Source organism: Zymoseptoria tritici, chromosome 1 (assembly GCF_000219625.1).
Source record: "Zymoseptoria tritici IPO323 chromosome 1, whole genome shotgun sequence".
NCBI classification, from domain to species: domain Eukaryota; kingdom Fungi; phylum Ascomycota; class Dothideomycetes; order Mycosphaerellales; family Mycosphaerellaceae; genus Zymoseptoria; species Zymoseptoria tritici.
This window is the reverse complement of record NC_018218.1, coordinates 3987996-4006630: the sequence shown is the minus strand read 5'-3', so window position 1 is coordinate 4006630 and position 18635 is coordinate 3987996. Positions and strand designations below refer to the sequence as shown.

The window sequence follows — 18635 nt, the reverse complement described above, 5'->3', positions numbered from 1 at the left end:
ACCAGAAGCTCTGTCTCATCGCAATGACTTCTCCTCGCCCAGGATCTCCCTCGAAGCGCACGTCGACGGGCGCGGCGACCACGCCTACCGGCAAGAAGCCCAACTTGAGCATCGACACCGCGCCGAAGTTGACGCCAACCGTCGGCAACCCCAACAACCCCAGCCCACTTTCTGCAGTGACGCGTAGCCCAGGCCTTGAGCCGGAGTCGCCCGCACCTGTGACGGGCATGGACCCCGACGAGTATGTCTCTTGTTCACATCCTCCGCCTTCGCGCGAGGTGTAATGCCCTGACTAATTATCATCACCAGGTATCCTCAGTTGACTCTCGGCGACATCACCCAGGGACCCGGGTGGCCCAGCGCTGCCGATCCCGGTATCTACTCCGCCGCGGAGGCCATCCAGGCTCAGCGCATGGATACCATGGGTCTGCAACTCAGCGCGCTGACCGGACTGGCCATGTCTCAGATTGGCGGGTAAGCGCACCATGTTCAGCAGTCTTCCATTTCAGAGCATCATCGTTGCTGACATCTGCAAGATCCAAGGCAGCGGCCAAGGTCAACAAGGTTGGCGATTACACCTCCGATGAGGCTGCCATCGCCAAATCCATCACCAATGACCACCAGCCGTTGATCAACACCGTGATGACCGCGTTCACCAAGGATCTCAAGAGGAAGGACCGCGGTCCCAACGGCAAGCCAACCACTCGTGCAGGCGCCAACTTGACTAAGCAGTCCACTGAGTTCGTCAACCAATTGGTCGCGGCTGCCGGCAACGATGTCAAGGAGTTCTTGAAGGCGCAGCTCGACCAGTTGTCCCCTACAGCCAAGGGTATCTTCTACAAGTCGCTTGTCCAGATGCTTGTTCCGAATTGTAAGTCTTGAACAACACCATATCCATATGCCGTGAATGGACTCGCTGACCATTCTTGTGGCATAGCGGCTGGAGGCGTCAAGAAGCTGAGCGAGAAGGACACTACAGCGGTGGAGATGCTCGTCCCATTCAAGGGTCTCCTTGAGGACCAGTTCCGCACGTTCGTCAACGACGACCGCCAAACCCCGCTCAAGACCGAGACCGCGCCGAGCGCCGGAGGCAAGCAGGCGAAGCGGTTCGTGGACAGAGTGAAGGCGGAGTTCTCGGCAGACGGCCCTGAGGCCGAGGCTCATCCCGTGATCGCGATCTTGGAGTCGATGAGCAGTGAGGGACTGCTCTCTGTTTGGGTGACATTGATCAAGTCGGGTGCCGCCGCTGTGGGTCAGGATGCGGCTTCACCCTCGAAGGATTCGCCAACTAACAAGGTCCCTAAGAGCAAGGTCGCTGCGCCGAAGCCGAAGGCGAAGTCGAAGACCCCAGCTGTGCCCAAGGCTTCGGGAGGTGGATCGAAAGTCGGCATGAAGCGTGGTGCTCCGACTGATGACGACGAGAACGACGAGACCTCCAAGCGCCAGCGCAAGTCCCGTGCAGCCACTCGTACTTCCAAGAAGATCGTCGGCGGTGATGGAGATGAGCAGCAGGAGGAGGAGGAGGAGGAGGAGGAGGAGGAGCCGGTGGTGGAGGAGGAGGACCTTTGAGGCTGCTTGATAATGACCACCATCGACGGACCCAGCACCATCACCATCTCCAACAACAGCACCGACCACCATTCCAGCACATCCACACACACAGCAGACACCAGCATCTATTCGCATGCACAACATATGACTGCCTCGGCATTCAGGATCGGCCTTCTGCGCCGCTCGGATCGACAACATTTACGCACATCGGCCACGCACCGACAATTGCGCATCCTTCAATTCTCGTGGTCATGTGATGTCTCACATCGGCGGCCCACAAAGGCTGTCCATCAACCAGAAAACACTCGCAGTCCATCATCACCCCTCAAAAGGCAACTCGGGCTGTGAGACCATTGTGAATGTGGACATCATACTCAGTACTGTATCCATTCGCATTCACCAATTTTACGGTTTCCTCGTCGTGATTTTCTCGTGCAATGTTGAAGTCCTGTCTGATATTCTGCTCGACATGTGCATGAAGTGGTATGTCTTTTGTCTTTTGGTGTGTTGACGTCCGTCTTCCATCCCTCCGCCATGCATTGTGCACGTTGATCCATCTCTTGCTTTTCGGATCGTATGCCGTTCCGTATTTGGCGGTGAGCAGCACTCCTCCGGGCGGGGTGTCGTGTTTCGGAAAGCCTTTGCAGTCTGCGAGATTTCCGGGGAATGCGCGCCGGAAGGAGAAAGGCGCTATGAAGGTGTCCGGTATGAGCTGCATGAGGTGAGCTACGTGCACCGAGGAGAGGTGAAGACAGTGAGATCAAGATAGTGCCTCAGTGCTTCCGCCATCCAAGCCAGCCAAGCGAGACTTGTACGGTGAACGTTGCGCGGGGAATTGGGGAGGTTTGCACTAGGGATCGTTGGTCTCAAGATCTTGTCGGTAAGGTGCTTCGACGCTGTCGTATGAAATGCACCGCACGAGGTGGTCCTGATTGGATTGGAGTATTGCAGTTTGAAGAGATGATCGAGGCAGGTACTCGGAGGTGATGCGGGGTGGGTTCCGGTCGGGTCGGTGCAGGCACACCCGTCCCGTCAGCCTCAACTTAAATTTCCAATCCACCTCGACCAACTCGACATCCATCACCCCGCCCATCTCCATCAAAGGTTGAGGTGACCATGAAGGTGCTGTGGTATGATGACGAGCATTGTGATGGTGGTGTGTGGCGTCACTTCAGGTGAGGTGCATCGACTCCGTCGTCGCAACTTGCACTGTGAGCCAAAGGCGAACAGTTGGGCTACGAGCCATAGGCGAGTAGCAGACGTGACGAAGAGCAGTATCAGCGCTTCGCACTGCGAGCCATAGGCGAGCAGTTAGGCTACGAGCCAGAGGCGAGTAGCAAATATTCACTCACCCAAAAAAGGAAGTCGCGCCGGGGAAGAGAGGTGACGAGGTAGAAGAGATGACTACGTTATGCACGGATCACGTAATGCACGGTCAAATCTCACCAAAATCCACGAAGAAACCTCAACTTTAATAGAGGAGTACACGAAGATCCTACGGTGCATAGCTAAGAAAGTATAGGAGCTTAAAGGTACATGTGTAAAGAATATATAGAGTATATAGATTCCTATCTATACACCTTAGGACGCTGTTTACGCTATGCTTTCCCGCGTCCCTCTAAATTTTAGAGGCTAATTAGCGGCATGCAATAAAGATTCAATTGGGCGGCTTTAATATTTAGGCTACTTTGATTAAGAGCGTGCACAACGTGAGCCGTGCATAACGTAATCATCTCTTCTATCGGGGTTACCATGTGAAGTAGTAAGACGACTCCTCCGTGGGCGAAACCCTTCCTCCAAACCCGATATTTGTCCCGCTTCGCGGGAACAAATATCGAGTTTGTCGTCGGGTTTCACCCACTCCGTCGTCTAGCCCCGTGTTCGATTCACGGCTGATGCATATACCTGCCTCAAAAGGCGATATCTGCGGCTAAGATGAGTTTGTTCTCATCCTGCTCTCTTTTTGCTCTTTTTGGATGGTGCTCCGGACCGCCAGGAAACGTACGAACATTGTCAAAGTTCTTTTCGTGTGTTCTAGTGTCCTGCTAGAGTCCCAGGTCGAGAAACACATCGGTCGTGATTTTTGGTCACAATCGGGGAAGGCACGCTAATTTGACTTACGAAGTGAAGTGAAGTCAACGACATTTTCACGCATTATTGCATGGGCAAAACAAATTGTAGGAGGGTATTGTGCAACATCCTGGCATACTGGGGATTGTAGCATCAGGTGGAGATATTGGCGTCCGGCCGTGGGCCGAATGGCGCCAGCGACTCCACTTCGCTGGAAATACCGCTAGCCACGACCTTGATTGCAAAACATCATTCTCAAGCCTACCGCCCTTTGACGTTTGGACACAGGAAGACTTGAGATAGGTCGCCCTCTAGGCTCAAAAGACTTCTCCACGGACTCGGCACCTTTCCTGGCCATGCCGCCCTATTGCCTTGATCCGGAACCTCCAGGTTTCAATACATCCAGGACTCGGGAACTTCAGGGAAGACCGAATTCATGGCATGCCTACTATGGTATCCCAGGCGGGGCGGAGATGCGGAGAAGTGGTCCCACGGCGTGGCAGTGCGACGTCCAAGCGACAAGTCAAGACCCAGCGAGCCTGCAACACTCCACGTCGTGGAACTTCGATACGGCAGCCAAGGACTTTGAAGGTTTCACCGAAGCCAGTACATGCCAGCAGACAGAGCAGGCAGAGCAGACAGATCGAGCAGTCCCAGCCGCTCGGCGTCGTTGTCGCAGAATACCTTGATGGTGCAGATACATATACGAGGTGAACGGATTCGGCGACGGCAGATGCGAATGAAAGACATGTCGTACAGGATGCACTGTAATCCTCAATCTCTTTCGCGGACGGCCTGAGCGGCAACATACGCGAGTGTCAGCGCCCAGCTTCCTCTTCTTAGTAACATACAGCGCATTGGGACGCACAGGCGAGACGAAGAGGCGAGGTGGGTAGATGCGAACCATTCAATGGATACCCAGTCCTTGCTCGGCACTGCTGCTTACCTGCCTGTTTGCCTGTCTACCTCATCTCATATATCCCCTCTTTTCGCATCATCAACGGGTGTAGGCGAACGTGCAGACGCAAGTAAGACGCGGACGCAAGTCAGATGTAATGCCGGTGGCTTTGCTGTCGCTTAAGAGGTATGCTCTTCGCTCTTTCATGATCTTTGCTCTATCAAAGGTGCCGGAGGTGTCGCAAGGTATTGGCATCAATGATAGTAAGGTCTTGCGTAGAGGTATGTTGGTTCCCTGCTCCGAGGGCTCCGCTGCCCTGCGTTATCAGAGATATCTGGAGTAAGATGAAGTATGCTGTGCTTCGAATCATGGGAAGCTCTGGACGTTGGGGTAGCTCTGCTCTCCAGATAGGGAAGCTGCCTCAATGAATTGTGATAAGCGATCGAGACGGGCTGGTATCATTGTCCCGGGCTGTGTGAGGCGGAATGCAGGATGATCCAAGCAAGCCAATGGGGAGATCTGGGAATGAAACTGACAAGTGAGGTAACTTCTGTGCATGTTTCGCGGGAGTCGGGACCTGACTGGGAGGAGGCATGCTCGAGCCGGGAATGCGTGTTGAGGGATATATTCCTTGTCGATATCAGTGAGCGAATATCACTCAACAATGACTTCAATTGCTACTACATCAATCTTCCAGGGGAACGAAAGACGCTGAAAGCCTACCCTACCTCCTACATGAACGGCTGCGGCGGGTCGTAAGTCAGCAACAAGAGCTCGAGCGATGGACCAGTCGAGCGATGGACCAGTCGAGCGATCCCGACCGCCTGCGTGCTCGCAGATTGTCTAAACTATTGGCTTGAGCTCACAAGTTGATGGAACAGACAACAAGGAACAACGGTGGATCCGAGATACCGTAGTGGGATGTCCCGCAGGAATCCTTTCAGAATGGTAGCAGGAATCGAAGATTGTCTACGCCTCTCGAAAGTTTTGGCATGTGAAAGATGCAACATTGTGGGCCCTCTGATGTGCTGAGCTGTGGCTTGCGTGTGTCGTTTGTCACGTCATGCATGGGTTGAATGGTGGGTTTTGCGTGTGAAGCTGCTGTTGCGTGAATTCTTGCCCGGGATTGCAATCACTCCACTGGTAAGTACATCGAGGTGCCTGGTCGTTTCTTGCAGTGCCGGACGGGCACTATATCAAACCGAACTCCTCGACGGCCATGGCGCACGATCAGAGGGTACAGTACCCGGGAAACCAGAATAGATGGCGATTAATGGATAAGGAAGTGGATGGTATGATTGGTTGAGATTGGGCAAAGGCATGTACATACCTGGCGCTTGGGAGCTTGTCCAGTAGTGGATGCCGCCGTGAAGTAGGCTTTTATGCAGCTTATATGCATGCGGTGCAGGGTATGAGGTGTCGATCGTAGTTTGCGTGATAGGGCGGCCAGCTGCCGCTTCTTCGTGATTTAACCCACCGCGGAGCGACGACTTGAAAGCTGAGAAAGATGACAGACAGATTGCCGTTGAGGTTCTGCTAAGATCGAGATGTGAATGTCATACCAGACATGTAGAGTAAGCAGGATGCGGGTACCGTAGTGCTGTGGCCGGTCCCGAATCGTAAAGGAAGAAAGCCATTGACGCGCATGCCAGAGGAGCCGCGAGGAAAGCGTTGAAAAGGTACGTAGAGCATTACCGCCGTGTAGGGCTCTCACCCTCGTTGAGTAAATGCGTGAAGGTGGATCCGAAAGGTCTAGCTCCATGTCGCCAGAGAGAAATCCTTGCTCGCCGGACCGAGAGGCGCGTCAGTGCGATCAGCCGCATGGCGTTGGACAGTGGTGGTAGTGGGCAGGCTTGGACAGCAAATCGCACGTCGCCGTGGCCGTCGCCGTACCGACGAGGAGAAGCCGGCCATGCTGAGAACAACGTTGAGAGAGAAGGAGTTGAGGTAAGTAGTACCTTGGGGACTGGAACAAGTCGGATTGTTTGACGACCAATCTGTGCAGTTCCGAGTCGGCCGACTCCGCCAAGGCCAGAACTAAGCGTGGCGCAGAAACAGGGAAGGTGCCTGGGAGCGCCTGTCGTCTCGACCCAAGCAGACCGCAGATTGGAATCATTGCGATTGGCGAGGAGGAGGACGTGCTTTGGACAGACCACGATGTTGGTCGCAATGACTGCGGAGACACCCTGGGCCTTGGAGATCGAAAAGCATGCCAGCGATCCGAGCTCTTCCTAGTCCTGGGCGGGTGAGGGTCGCCCACGGGGAATCTCAGACGGGGCAAGATCAGCTGCGGAGATCTGGCTCAATGCACGCAGCGAAATTGCCTTGCCCTGCCCTGCTGGGAGTGGGAGTGAAGTTTGAACAGGACAGGACGATGAGACGTAAGATGCAGTTGGATGAGCAAGATGAGGTACGCGAGGATCTTGGGAAGGAAACTCTCGTCTCGTCTTGGTGGGTGTCCAGGTCGGAAAGCATAATCGTGTTCCATGATAACAACCTTGGTGTCGTTGCCTCTCTACAGCAGTGATGGTATACCTAATAGTGTAGACCTTGGTTGCAAGGTAGAACCACCTTCTTCCCTTGGCTTATCCAGGATCACCGTCCAGTTCCTCCAGATACAAGGTACACAACGCCGTGCGACCAACGACCCCTCATCCACGGTACTGCACCCATCCCGCTTCCTTTTCGTCCTTGGGAGCGGCGACTCACAACCGGTCCGGCACCATCGGCAGCAAAGTCAGGGCCCCAAGATTCGGTCTAGTCCCTGATCCAGATTCCAGACATTCTCTTACTCTCTTCTGGTCTCTTGGTTTCGTTCACCTCATCACCATCAAACCCGCTTGGACTGGCCATATTCCGCACGCGCTTCGCCAACGACACGTCCCTTCCATCCCACGCTCTCGCTCGCTATCACCTCCTCGAGTCCTCGCCTTCTACCGACCGACGTCCAACCTCCAAACGGTCGATCGACCGACGCACGCTCCTTCCTCATTTCTGTTTCAAACCAGGTAACAGCGGAGCCGGGTTCGCAGCCACCACTTCCGCCCACGCTCGCTACACACGATCCATCTCCCCACATCTTCGATCTCATCTCCGGAGAGGAGCAGAAACCAGATCCCATACCATATAACCATCGCCGAGTGTCCATGGTGCTCGCTCCTCCTCCACCACCGCCGCGAGCATGACCGAAGTGCTCAACATTCCACGTCATCCGGATGGTCAATCGTACTACGAAAACTCCGGAATGCGACACGAAAGCCCAACATCCTCTTCGCTATTCCTCGACACTCGATCTCTATCCTCGAGTCCAAAACCCAGCAGCACACCTCACGCCGAGCACCAAGAACGACTGTTCAAGTCGGCATCGTCCCCGTCGCTCTCACCTTCGAATGCGTCTTCCTACACCTCCATCTCGAATGCGACATCCACCGCCTCGTCGGTAGCAAGCGATACCTCCATTGACACCGACATCAGTTTCCCCAATTACGACGACGTACCATATAGCCACGATGACGGCGTGTACAGCATGGCCTCATCCGAAACAATCTGCGAGGATTCGAACGACGACCGCACCGAGTCGACTACCACAGACACCACACGATCCGATTCACCACTTTTGACGCCAACCGTTGCAGATGATACCGCAATCAAGGAACAGCCGTCCCAACAGGTCGACTTTTTGAGTCACGATTGGAGAGAAGAGGACATCTGGTCGTCGTGGAGGCATATCGTATCACAAAGAAAATCCGTGTATGGGGAAAAGTCGCGGCTAGAGAATGCTTCATGGCGGACATGGGCAAAGACAAAGTTTGACCTGGAAACTGTGTCGCCAGAAAGGCTCAATTGGTGAATACACTCATGCTGCGATCTTAAGATGTCGAACCCAGCTAACATGTGAACTGCAGGCTGAAAGAGTCCGATGTGACATGGCTGTACGGCCCGCTCAAGTTGGCTCCATCGTATCCCATCAGCGTGGGCCGTGTGTGCGACCACGAATCCCCCCTCTCCAAGAACAACTCGTTCGTCCACAAGAAGCCCATCCTCAAGAAGAGAAGCGTCTCCGAGGTCATGCTACAGAAGTCGATATCATCGTCATCGCTGGTCAAGCAGGCCGCAGCATCTGTACAAGCACAAGGACGACGGGTACGAGGGACAGGAACCAGCCTCGACGCAGTGGACTCGAAACTTCAATCAGAAACTCCCAGCCGTGACCAACTCGACTACTTCACAAGCCGAACCAGCAGCAGTGGAGGCACGCCGTGTGAATCACAAGAGAAACGACATATCCGATTCGACGATCGTGTCGAACAGTGCATCGCCGTGGACCTCAGCAAAGATCCTGGCATCGATGAGGATGAATCAGAAGACGAACTCGACCACGCTCGTGCCCTCGGCTCTGACTCCAGCAGTGACGAAGGCGTTGTAATGATGAAGCGGAAGAAGCAATCCCCTGGGACGAAGAGACCGGGACCATCTACTGGCACGGGCAGTCGAAGTAATTCGGCCAGCCGGAAAATCATCGAAACACTCCCATCCACCACTCTCAAATACCGAACCGATAGTCCCGATGTAACAGAAGATGCCCAGCACCACACCTTTGGCCGAACATGGGGTATCAACAGCAAACTCAGTCCATCACCATCACAAGAGACTCTACGTCCAGCTCATCCATCCAGTAATTTCCTCCTCGCGGATGATGACGATGACGACGATGTGAACTCTGACTCGTCCTGGTCATTTGGCGCCAGCAATCCGAAATCTTCCCTCGGGGCCAGTGTTCCTGGCACCTCAAGCCGAACAAGGAGAGGTACAATGTACGCGGCTCAGAGCGACTATGAAGTGGAAGGAATGCGGAGGACCAGCAGTGGAATGTTCATGCCTTATGACGACGAGGACGAGGACGATGCCGTTGCCGCGGGTCTGTTCGGACGCGTGAGCGAGACGTACAACACGGCGAAAGACATCGCGCACGTTATATGGTGAGTTCTGCAGAAGTTTGAGATGACTTCGGAGACGCGTGCTAACAATCTTGCAGGAATGTTGGTTGGCGGAAATGAAGGGCCGAAGAGAGATGTTGACCACGAATAACTTGATGCGTGTGGATGGACGTCACTCCCTGAGAGTGTGTTCTGAAATCACGGAATTACACAAAAGACCAGAGATTTGTGCATTGAGCCAGACTACCTGGCATCAACGGCTGCAGCTACTCTGCTGGCCGAGCATGATCAGCGACGAATGGTCGACCGGAAGAAGCTTTGGGCCGGGAGGCACATCGGAGCCGGAACCTGTCCGCAAAGACTGCCAGCTGTCCATAAGCGGCAGAGGCACAGCGGCATTCTTCAGTTCAGCTAGCGAAGAAGGAGGGAAAGAGGGCCCTGATGGAGAGATGTCAACGATTTGTCCTGTCGTATCTCATTTCAGAGGGGAGATAGGGGCTATTGGCGGACGAGACCTGAATACAAGGGCTCACATTGGCATGAGCAAAGCGCTGTGTGCGATTCCAGCGAGACGGAGTGAATGAATGATGACTCGGCTGTTGATGTTGTTACGACTACTGTAATTTGAGCGTTGACAGAATTGGACGAATCGATCGGCCTGTCTTGCCTCCGGACGATGGGAGGAAAGGCGGTCGAGTTTACGGTCGTGTGCGGGGCCAATGCCCATCTCCTCGACATTTAACTCGCTCGGTGATTCAATGCTCTCGAGAGACACAATGCACGTACGCGTATGCTCGACGGCGAGACCCGACTGAGATCATCGATGCAGTCAGTCCTGTCTCGCCAGCCGTGAGGTGCCTTTTCACATGCAGAGGAGTCTTATCAAGCCAGCTCCAGCGCCAGCCAATGGATCGGCAACATGCGGTGAGGGAACAGAGATATCAACGAGACAAAGAAGTAAACAACTCGAGACGTGTGGACTTCTCTTATCTAGACTTCAAGACGGTCAACAGAACTAACGCGGGAACCGCGGGCGCAGAAACGTGCTCAGGCACGACGGGAGTGTTGTATCGCCGTGGTAGAGTAGCTGGCCATGCTCTTCTTACTTTGGGAGAAGTGGCTGACTGCACGTGGGAATGGTCAGGACCTTGGTATGAAGGTGGAGATGGGAAAGCTCATGTGGAGAAGCTATGGAGATGGCGTGCGTTCGTCTGGTTCTCAATCGATGTTTGGTTTGGTTTGGATGATGTCGAAGTTGTGGAGAGTCGGAGACAAGAGGTTCCAGACCTCACCTCGCTCAGCAACGCGCCTGACAGTGAACCTTGAGCCATTGGAACCCTCATCTCTCATCCTGGGCAACGCTATTCCGTGGGAAACATCCCAAGTCCAGTCACAACTTATTGTGCGCCAAAAATATTCCAACTCATATTTTTTCCTGTCCACTAGATGGATTTAAGATGATTCCGCGAGTCAGAGGCTCTTCTCCTCATTCCTCGCCCGTCCGTGCACTGGATCAATCATCATCGCCGTTCACCGGTCTATGTCTTCGTCTGGTCCATTGAGGCCATGTTTCGACATTTGCGATTCCTCCTCTCGTTAGTAACATTCGCCGTCATCTGCAAGGTCGCGCAGGCCTCGAGCGAGGAAGTCTCAGTCGGACGACCCGCGTCTTCGAGCTAGACTTTACACGTCTGCTATTCCTACCACCCTCATACATTCGCTTCTCCGGTCTCAGGCGCGATCATGGACGAACCGCCGGATGTCGAGACCCTCGTCGCAGGCCTGGTCGCCGACTCCGACTCCGCGCGCAAGTACGCCGTCTTCAAGCTCAAAGGACTCCTCGGCGACCCGTCCTTTGCGGACGCCTTTATCCGCGCAGATGGCCTACCGGCGCTGAGAGAAGCGGTGCTGGAGACGACGGGGAACATGCAGGCGTATGCGCTGGGAAGCCTGGATGCTTTGTTGGAACTGGATACGGGATGGGAGTGCTGTGATGACATGGTTCTGGAGAAGGTGGGTTGCCGCTCATATCTTCAACGTTGAAAGAGGGAGAGGATAACAGGACTCAAACTGGGGCATTTGGGATAATGTCGAGGACGACGGAGGATGGAATGCTTTCGCAGACTCTGACATATTCAAACATAGGTCGTCTCCCTCTCGATCCACCAACCTCTTGTCAACATCGTCCGGAACGCCCTCACTCTCCTCGTCTTGGTCGTCTCCCGTCCAGTGACCTCAAACCAACAGGACGACGACTCTCCAGTCTACGGTTTCCGCGCCATCAAACCAGCTGTTGACCAGCACCCAGAGTTCCTCGAATCCCTCGTTCAACGTTTGAGCGCTTCCGACCACACTCTCTGCGCCAATGCCTTGCAGCTGATTAATGCCCTCATGCGTGACGCAGTCTTCAATGGAGGAGAGCACGAGTGGCCGAAGTTTGTCAAGAGACTTCAAGATTTGGGAGTCATTGGAGGTGTGGGAATACTCATGCGCGGAGATGCGGCACACTACGTCGACAGTCCGTTGGCATCAGCCATATTGGAGTTTCAGAGCTTGACACAGGTGTTGCTGAGGAAGTGGAGGGATGTCGCGGTGAAATTGGATCTGGCGGAACATAAACGAGCATTGAAGACGATACATTTGTTGAGTAAACCAGAGCCATACATCCCAGCGACAGGCGTAAATGGAGGCAAGGTCAAGAGACATCATCCCGAGAAATGGAGGAGGCTAGGATTCGAGACCGAGTCTCCCGCATGGGAGTTTGAAGAGACGGGATACTTGGGAATGATGGATTTGGTTGAATACGCACGGAGGAACGAAGAGGCCTATGTCAAGACCTTGACAGAGCAGGCTGCACAGCCTAGAGAGCAGCGGTGTCCTGTTGCACGCGCGAGCTTGAGCGTAACGTTGATCTTATACGAGCACTTTGAGATTGACGATGCGACAGCCATGGGATTTAACATCGACGAGCGAGTGGATCAGAGCGTGGAGAGGCTTTATAAGCCACTCCTCCTTCAGTGGGGTCGTCTACACACCGCAGGACTTCACGCATTCTTCCGCATCTGGAAAGACTCCGGCGCGCAGGAGGAAGACTTCTTCAAGATTGAGGAGGTCGTGCGGATCACCATTGAGCACATCGTGGGCTTCGCGCCTCGCAAAGCGGATATCTCCAAAGTTGAGGAGGAGCTGCGGGTCGTCAGTCTCGAGACCGCACGAAAATGGCAGATGGATAGTCTTGCAGAAGTCTACCAGGACGCATGGGGTCCGCACCTGGTCCAAGTCCGCGAACAGCTGCACCACGAAAGTCTGCAGTTCATGAAGGAGCAGCGCATCCGATGCATGCTCCAAGGGTCATGGTTTCCTGTTCCTGCTTCGGACGAGGCGTCCTGGCGATACGTCCGCCTGAGCCACAATCGACGCTGGCTGCATTACCAGAACTATACCTCCAAAGGCGACGACGAACCTCCACTCGCCGACCTCACCACGAAAATCGACCTCAACACCGTCACCTCCGTCGACAGCAACGTCTCCGCCTCCGAACCACCTATCATCAATGTTCCCAACCGAGAAAGCTCCTCCACGCTCAAGAACGGCGCGGGACTCGAGGTGTCCGCCACCACGAAAACCACCAACACCAAGATCACCATTCTCGGCAACACCGCAACTGGTCCTCGCGCCCGCTCAACCACCCTTTCCAGCAACAGCGCCAACGAAGAAGAAATCCTCCTCGAGCTCTTCCCGTCGACAGCCAGTCTTGCGAGCGAATGGCTCGATGGGTTACTCATGCTGCTCAACCAGCAGCCAATCACGAAGGATACGGCGCGGCTGGTGGAGATGATGGAAGACTGGGGTGCGAGGTTGAGGATGTTGAATTTGAGGTGGGAGGATGTCGATTGGGAGGCGCTGGAGGCGAGTGAAAGGGGTGGAGATGAGTGGTCTGCGAGGCCGGTGCCGGGACGCGAGGGAGTATCAGATGAGTATTGGTACGCATTGCCGGATGATGAGGTTTGATGTGCTTGGATGAAGGATGAAGGTTGAGGTTTGGATAAGAGGAGGAATTTAGGTCGTGGATATAGCGTGGGAGATGGGTGTGTCTGTTGACTTTTGCGTAGCTTGGTGCGAAGAGATGCAGGAGATGAGTGGTACACTTGGATGTGCATTCGATGCCTAATCACGAGCCAGAAGTATCTTCCGCTGTGCGGGGTCTCACGCGTACAGTGCTGAGTGCTGCGCCATGTTGGCGATGGTGAGGATTCCAAGATGGTCGCCAACACATAACTCGACCCTATGCTCAAAGTTGTAGATATTTGGGTCGAAGTAGCTGCATTTGAGCGGGCTGGCTGTCCTCTCGGAGGTCGCGAACAATTCACGCCGTGCATCTGAGGTCCAAAAGGGCAGGGTGGAGGTCACGCCAATTGGCGTGACTGGTCTGTGAGTTTCAGAAAATGACAGTTGTCCGATTATCCGAACGACGAGGCTTCACCGGCATTTCCCAAGAGAAGTGCCGAGTCCGGCATCCTTCGCAGGACCAGCGGCTCCGCCGCGAGGGTTTCATCAATGCTCGTGGATGCTCGAGACCTCAGGGGTTAACAAAGTTCTCCCCACGGTCCGGGCGCTGGGATGCTCATGCTCATCGACGATGACGCCGTATCGCAGAAAATAGCAGGCTTTCTCACAAGACACCACGGCACTTGGCCATGATGGACAAGGGAGCCCCAGCTTCGACCCCGTCTGTCTAATCTACTTCCCGCGCACCGATCCCGAGCTTCTCGCACGATGAACCTGTGGTCTGGACTTGGAGGTCAACAGCCATTGTCCTCGTTGCCAGCGTGCAATGCACATGGCCAGGACAAGCGGTTACCCAGAGACGTTGTCCTTGACGATCGAACCTGTTCATCGTTCATCGTTCTAGTCCGCCTCGATCAGCGAACTGTTGCATGGTCCTTTCTCGCTTGGTAGACTGTAGTTGGTCTTGCTCTGAAATGTCAAAGTGTCAAAACCCTTTCCTTCAGGGTCTGGACATTGTGGAAGTCCAGGGACTCCCGGTTGTCCAGGCTCACGACGTCTTCCGAGCTCCAGCTTTCCGAGACAGGGACGTGAGAACGTCAGCGCAAAGGAACAAAGGTCAGCGTGGTGACACCATGGCTGCTAACATTGAATGCGGAGGAAAGTCGAAGTCCATTCGGAGAATAGAGCAGGAGAGTGAGGTGAATTTGTGAAGTCGGCGAACCGTTCCTCCGCCTTACCAAGGAGCAACTCCAGATCATCGGGTCCGATCCAAATCCATCGCACTCGTCAATCGACATGGAATATTTGGAGAAATGCGCTAAGCAATAGAGCGGACCTTGGTTGTAGTTGACGTTCTGTGGTTGGTGGAGAGCGGCAATTGATCGCCAACCTCCCATCAATTGGATGACGGGACAGTTCACCGGACGTGATCCTCTGGATGAGGTGACCTGATGAGTGACCTGATCCCAAGGAATGGAACCAAAGACCACCGCCAGGCAAGGAATTTGGCTTGGCTGAGGACGATCGTGAAGCCTCTCTCATAGCGAATTTTGTAATTTGCTGGCCGAAGGAGGCGTCGAGCTGATATATCGATGCAGGTACTGATGAACCTGTGTCTTATTACGCCTGCATGTGATGGGCTTTGGACCACGTGTTCAACGCCGCATACAGGAAGAATCCTCAGAAATGTGCTGTATCGATAATCATCGTCGCGAGGTTCGATTGTCCATCGTCCATCGAACAATATTCAGCGGTACGGAAGTTCCAGACCGGGTCCGATCCGATTCTCAAGGCATACCCCTGCATTGTTACACGTCGCACCGCAGGTCGTTTGCGCTCTCACGATGGGGCAGTGGATGCGGAACTGCGTTTGTTTTTTCCATACCCGTCGGCGATGCCACCTGATGGAGTGTTTGTGATCAATCGCTTGTTTGAAGCGTCTGACGATCAGGCCTTTCACTCTCGCTCTCTCACCGCCCTGGCTTACCCTTGCTGACTGCTGAGCCCTTTGATGGTTCTGTGCAACGACTGGAGTGGGCGACTGCGAGTCAGCTCGTGCAGAGTTCTCCGCGTGGCTCCCCAGCACAAAACTGTATTGGGTGATTGGTGGGATGTGCCGGCCAGCGTTGGTCATGGTCGAACTGTGTTTCATCTTTTACCTGTCAACTTTCCAATGGTGAAGGTGACGGGAACAGGCCTAACGACGCCCGATGCCAGCATGTTCTCAGGCCACTGCAGCGCTAAAGTTCCAGGTCGGGAAGCAATGATCACCTTTGCGTCTGTCAATGCTCGTCCCTCGACCAGGTAGTTCTCCAACCGCTGCGCCCAGTCACCGCAAGTTCCGCGTTGCCGTAGCAGAAAAAGTCGTCTAATGAGAGGTGATGCGCAGCACGCACCGCCAGGACGCACCTCAAGTGACACAGCAATCTCTGGGCATCACTATCGACATGTTAGATGAGGGGTCGACGGCAAGAATCACAAATGCTAGCCGTGTGAAGTGGAGTAGTGGAAGAAATGCAACGTGCAAGCAAACGCAGCAGACTAGTGCCGCTGATCTGATCCTGCCATGAGTTTCCCATGTCTGATAGGCCGGGGCGAGCGCTTCCAAGCGAGTCAGAGGCGACAAGCAGATGTCGCAGACGCAAGCAATGGAAGTGACCACCAACAAGCCTGGAGTTCGAAGTGTGGCTATGAGCGACGGTTGCAAACGTGCACTCTTGGAACCTGGCCATCCCGCCGGCATAGTACCTTGCATATACCGCAAGGCACACACTGTGAGAATCCCGTCAGACCGCCTGCGCCTGCGCCTCCGCTCCATTCAACACTCGGTCACTTTTTATTATTCGTCGACTCTGAAGCGCGGCCATTCCTTCCAATCCTCCTCCAATACAATACTCTTGAGCCTTCCCCAATCCCGTGTCTGACGAAATCGACACACTCCCGTCCAGGTCAGCGAGAAGCGAAGCCGTGCCTCATCCATCTCCTTCCGTCCACCATCGGTCGTTCTCTTCGCTTCCGCCTCGCCTACCTTACATATTGCCAACGGGGGCCGTCCACGTTGGGGGCCTTTCCATGGTTACACAGCGGGCGCCGCCCATGCCGTCCAAAGCCCAGGATGCACACCACTCGTACATCACCACTTCACTCGGCCGCCGTTGCCAACGGCACCTCGATCGCGACTGCTGGTCTGCTCCGTTTGTCTCTGCCATCGCAGCCATCCGTCGCCTCATCAATAACATCGACCTCCTCGTCGTCACTACGATCCATCACATCCTCCTCCGCTTCGCCTTCCTCTTCGACCTCGTCGCTGCACACGCCGACCGCCGTGTCGCCTGACGCAATGTCGCTGACCTTGATTCTCACACCGGAAGAGTTCGATGCCCTACCGCCTGCCATTCGGTAAGTCCACCGACACCCCACGCTCGTGCTCCCTTGCTCCAGTCTTTTGAGCAACGCCTTCGGACTTTGATGCCATCGAAGCTTCCCAATGCGGCAAGCTCATGGCTTCTCATGACTCTCAGCCCTTCTTCCTTACTCAACATGAAACCGCCACATATCGATTTGCCGGATACAAGAATACGGCATCGGCAGTCACGCTCGGATTGCTCGAACACATCGGCTGACCATCTCGAACAGGGAAAAACACTTTAGCTCGTTGGAACGACTACGCATTGCTCGAGACGCCGCGTCTTCGAAAAGAAAGAGGCATTTCAGCAAGCCCGCCAGGGAACCCTGCCGGCCTTCCCGTCCCTCCACCGACATGGTCAGACCAAGCACTTCGCATTCGTTCGGCACTTCTTCGTCGGGTCTCTCGTCGATGCAACGATTTTCGGCTCCTCGCTCCGCTGTCGAGCTCAACGTCGACGAAGCTCTTCGCTTTCGGGCATTGCCAGAAAAAGTCAAGCGAGCTCACTTCAGCCATGAAGAGCTTGTGCTGCTCACTGCAAGCTCAGAACGCGTGCTCGGCTTGACCACTACCAACTCCAGCCGTTGTGTGTCGGTGGAAAGCAACCGAATTACTACCTCGTTCAATGACTCCATCCGAGGCATGACAATGGAAAAGGATTGGTCCGATCGAGAGCTCGAACTTCTTGACGATATGAGGTACGAGAGCGATACTGCCAGCACCGACGACGCCTTTCGCCTGGGTGACTGTAACAAACGCAAGGCATCCATCACGCCGCCCGTCGAATCTGCCGCGCCACCTCCTTTGATCGCTCCCGAACGACAAACACAACCTCGCGAGAAGTCGTACAGTCGGAGGATGATCACGTCGATGCTGGCTCCCTTACCATTACCGCCGCCGCGACTCATGCCGATCATGCCACCAGTGCCAGCAATTCGAATTTCAGACGACCGTCCAACGTCGCTCACACCGTCCGCGCCAAAGCATTACACCGATTCCAATGCTCGGTCCCAACTCCGCGAATGCATCATGTCGCCCGAGAAGTTTGACGAGGCATTGGAGTTTGGATTTCCCATTCAGGCCACGGGCGCCAAACGTTCCATGTCCTCCTCCTCAAGGCCCGGGCGAAGTGTCGAGAGTGAAGTGGGCGAGCTTTCACTATCTGACAGCACTGATGATAGCGAAAGCCGTAGTGAGGAAGACGAGGGCGATAGTGACGACTATCATGACGGTCCTGCAACGCCTACTGCCGGTTCAGAAAGTTATCAGTCGACTTTCGTTCGCCACAACACCTCCATCGACTCAGGTGTTGCTCTGCCCATCCACCTCACCGATTCCCACGACAATAGCTTTCGCGATGTCACGCCAACAGCTCCAGTCAATCGAGAAATGACGCTGAAGCTCTCCCTCACCCGCTCTGACCTCCGCGCGCCAGAGGAAATGCTGTACTCTCTCTCTCGCAAAGCTGTGTCGGGCGTTGAGCTGGCTGAGGATCCACTCGCGCTGAACCCTTTACCGGTCTGCGAGGATCATACTGGTGCGAAAGGAGCTTTTGCCGTTTCGGACAAGTCGAAAAAGATGAGCTTGGGAAAGGTCTGGAAGAGCATGCTGAGGTATTGATGGAGCGACTTTGGCTGAATATTACGACCGTGCATGAGGAATAGATACCCAGGGAGCGATTTCCCCACTATGGCTGTTGCAGTTTTGACTTCGAGCTGAACTGCGACCATGTACAGGTTTTCTTTTGTTTCCTGTTAATTTGGCG

General features: G+C 54.6%; 5 protein-coding genes across 5 annotated transcripts; all 5 read left to right on the top strand.

Annotated features, from left to right (window-relative positions):
• Positions 1–580: 580 nt before the first annotated feature.
• On the top strand, positions 581–1446 carry MYCGRDRAFT_78832 (uncharacterized protein; the record flags this gene model as incomplete). Its single annotated transcript, XM_003857119.1, has 2 exons — positions 581–798; positions 1324–1446. Coding segments are annotated over 2 exons (245 nt in total), but the record flags the coding sequence as incomplete, so codon positions are not given.
• Positions 1447–4676: 3230 nt separating this feature from the next.
• Positions 4677–6768, top strand: MYCGRDRAFT_89744 (uncharacterized protein; the record flags this gene model as incomplete). The annotated part of the gene is made up of 5 exons (XM_003857120.1): positions 4677–4800; positions 5217–5274; positions 6172–6198; positions 6290–6466; positions 6525–6768. 5 exons carry the CDS (start codon positions 4677–4679, stop codon positions 6766–6768), a joined length of 630 nt encoding a protein of 209 aa, XP_003857168.1.
• Positions 6769–7330: 562 nt separating this feature from the next.
• MYCGRDRAFT_102692 (uncharacterized protein) lies at positions 7331–10799 on the top strand (the record flags this gene model as incomplete). The annotated part of the gene is made up of 3 exons (XM_003857121.1): positions 7331–8365; positions 8425–9498; positions 9555–10799. The coding sequence occupies 3 exons, from the start codon at positions 7701–7703 to the stop codon at positions 9574–9576; spliced, it is 1761 nt and encodes a 586-aa protein (XP_003857169.1).
• A 49-nt stretch (positions 10800–10848) lies between these two features.
• On the top strand, positions 10849–13814 carry MYCGRDRAFT_53663 (uncharacterized protein; the record flags this gene model as incomplete). The annotated part of the gene is made up of 2 exons (XM_003857122.1): positions 10849–11469; positions 11602–13814. The coding sequence occupies 2 exons, from the start codon at positions 11200–11202 to the stop codon at positions 13465–13467; spliced, it is 2136 nt and encodes a 711-aa protein (XP_003857170.1).
• Positions 13815–17224: 3410 nt separating this feature from the next.
• MYCGRDRAFT_89741 (uncharacterized protein) lies at positions 17225–18490 on the top strand (the record flags this gene model as incomplete). Its single annotated transcript, XM_003857123.1, has 1 exon — positions 17225–18490. The coding sequence occupies one exon, from the start codon at positions 17225–17227 to the stop codon at positions 18488–18490; it is 1266 nt and encodes a 421-aa protein (XP_003857171.1).
• Positions 18491–18635: the final 145 nt, after the last annotated feature.